Source organism: Morone saxatilis, unplaced genomic scaffold (assembly GCF_004916995.1).
Source record: "Morone saxatilis isolate NCDOM2014 unplaced genomic scaffold, NCSU_SB_2.0 Contig12, whole genome shotgun sequence".
Classification (NCBI taxonomy): domain Eukaryota; kingdom Metazoa; phylum Chordata; class Actinopteri; family Moronidae; genus Morone; species Morone saxatilis.
In genome coordinates, this window is record NW_023339674.1 from 8,833,222 (window position 1) to 8,835,427 (window position 2,206).

Consider the following 2,206-nt stretch of genomic DNA (forward strand, 5'->3'; position numbering starts at 1 on the left):
AGTCAGTCAAACAATTCTGTCTGTACAAATGGTTCTTGCATGAGCCCCAACACCCTTGATACAAAGCACAGATCTCTCTTACCAATAAAATAAGACAAACATCTGATTTTATTCTGAATTATAGTTTTTTTCCATGAGAATTTTATTACGTGATTATAGCTTTGATATTGCCACACTGACATTTTCCCTTCCCACAGAGGGTTTAAAATTGAAGTTGCTCTTCAACTGTTGACATTGTATCATAAATGATTATTTACAAATCTAGCTTAAGCCCTGTGTGTTGAGGTGTACTGTCCTGGAAATACAGGTCAGCATACTGCAGGATGTGGTCGACAGCACTGAGCAGAAGCACATCAGTGTTCACATCCAGGTCCAGCTCTGATGAGTAGTTCTTCACTGGGACGATGTAGGAGGTGGACATACCCAACAGAGCTCCAGCTTTATTCATCTACAAACACACACACACAAACACACGTGACCTTCAGATTTTCACGTCATCAGTATTCAGTTCCTCCAGCTGTCCGAGAACAAATGACTATTTCAAACAGCTCGAAGTTACACATGTTTGGAAGTTTAAGCATGTACTTTGTTTTGACCCTCCCACCCCAAACAAACTCTCACTTGTTCATTAATCAGATGATACTTGTGAGTCATGTGACGTCAAAGTAAATGAGCAAAATAATAACCGAAAGCACCAAAGTCAAAAAACAAAACTGTGGTGACACACAAATTTGGGTAAAACTTCCCCGCCTGTAGTCATGGTGGAAGAAATTGGTTGTGTTACAGTTGCTCAAGTTGCTAAGCAAGACATTATAAGAAACAGAAATAGTAATAAGAACAATAAAATATGTGCATTAATTTACAATATATAACTATATATATATAACTATATATATATATATAGAACATTTGTATTTTTAATATTATATTAATAAATATTTAAATAAATAAATATTTGTTTGTGAAGAATGTAAGAATACACTTCCTTCTTTCTTTTACAGACAATTTAGAGGAAATCTTTCCAAGTCTGGATTATATAATTGCAAACTGCGTCTGTTTTTTTTTTTTTAACCTACCGTTTCCCGAATGAGGAGGCTCTTGTAAACCTGGGAGACATCTTTGGCCGTGTCTTTACAGATTTGGTCTATGTGGGTCAGCAGAGCCACCTGGTGAACACCTAATGGATAGAATACAGTGCTGCCATTATGGTTTTAATGGAGTAATCAGAGAAGCAACATTTAATTGTTTCTATAGAAATACATTACTGTCAGTTAAAATTTCAATTGGGCTTTCTGTCAGTTAATCTGTAAAGTTTCAGACAGAAGTTCAGTTTAACATCAGCCTGTGTGTAAAAAAATATATCTTTAAATATATCAACTGTTTCTTACCCAGGTCACTGATGTGCTCTCTGAGCTGCTGGAAAGTGGTGCTGAGGCCTTTGGGGTAGGTCAGGACTTTAGAGGCGTTCAACACAAAGGCCACACAGTGGATCTTGTCTTTGAGGCTTGGCCTCTTCACATAGCCCACAGTCTCAGACCTCACTGGCTGATCTGGGCTAAACTGGGAGAGAAAAATTAAGAGATTAATTTTTCAAAAAACTTTACATGTTTTAGCATGCCAAAATGCATATACTAATCACAAACTACAACTGAGGCTGATAGGAATGTCATTAGTTTCACAGGTATTTAGTCACAAACCAAAGTACTGTATTGTAAATATTTTTAATTTGACCTTATCGTGGTGCTCGATGTCAAGTCAAAGGATCACTAATGTTAATTTTTTGGCAATCCATCTAATACTGGTCAAGTATAGAAATATAGAAATGTCACTAAAAACCACAAATTTTGGGGCGCCCTATAGCTCACCTCATAGGCTTGCTAAGTCCTTGCTGCAGCGACCATGGGTTCGACTCTGTGGCCCTTGACACTGCATATCATCCCCTCTCTCCCCCCTTTCCTGTCACTCTTCAGCTGTCACTATCAATTAAAGGAGCAATTTGAACTAGCAATTTGGATGAATTTTATTTCTCTGCATTATGTTTTTATTTTTTAACAATATACATACTTAAAGGGCTTCTTTTTTGACAAACTCTGTGTTTTCTTCTCTCTGATGCTTCATCTATTAGCTCTTTGGTTGTTACAACTGCGTCCTTTTTTAAAGGTTGTTCTGTGTTTCTCTCCAGCAAGTGAAATCCCACGGGACTTCA

The 2,206-nt window shown here is 37.2% G+C and overlaps 1 protein-coding gene across 3 annotated transcripts in view; it reads right to left on the minus strand.

Moving 5' to 3' along the window:
- Positions 1 to 118: 118 nt before the first annotated feature.
- The window catches only part of ifi44g (interferon induced protein 44g), a 6,358-nt gene continuing 4,270 nt past the window's right edge, over positions 119 to 2,206 (minus strand). For all 3 annotated transcript variants that reach the window (XM_035653948.1, XM_035653947.1, XM_035653946.1), the window contains 3 exons: positions 1,389 to 1,560; positions 1,077 to 1,177; positions 119 to 448 (listed from right to left, as the gene is read on the minus strand). In XM_035653948.1, the coding sequence (XP_035509841.1) occupies positions 254 to 448; positions 1,077 to 1,177; positions 1,389 to 1,560 (468 nt within the window). In that variant the 3' untranslated portion in view covers positions 119 to 253. The remainder of the gene's footprint in view (positions 449 to 1,076; positions 1,178 to 1,388; positions 1,561 to 2,206) is intronic.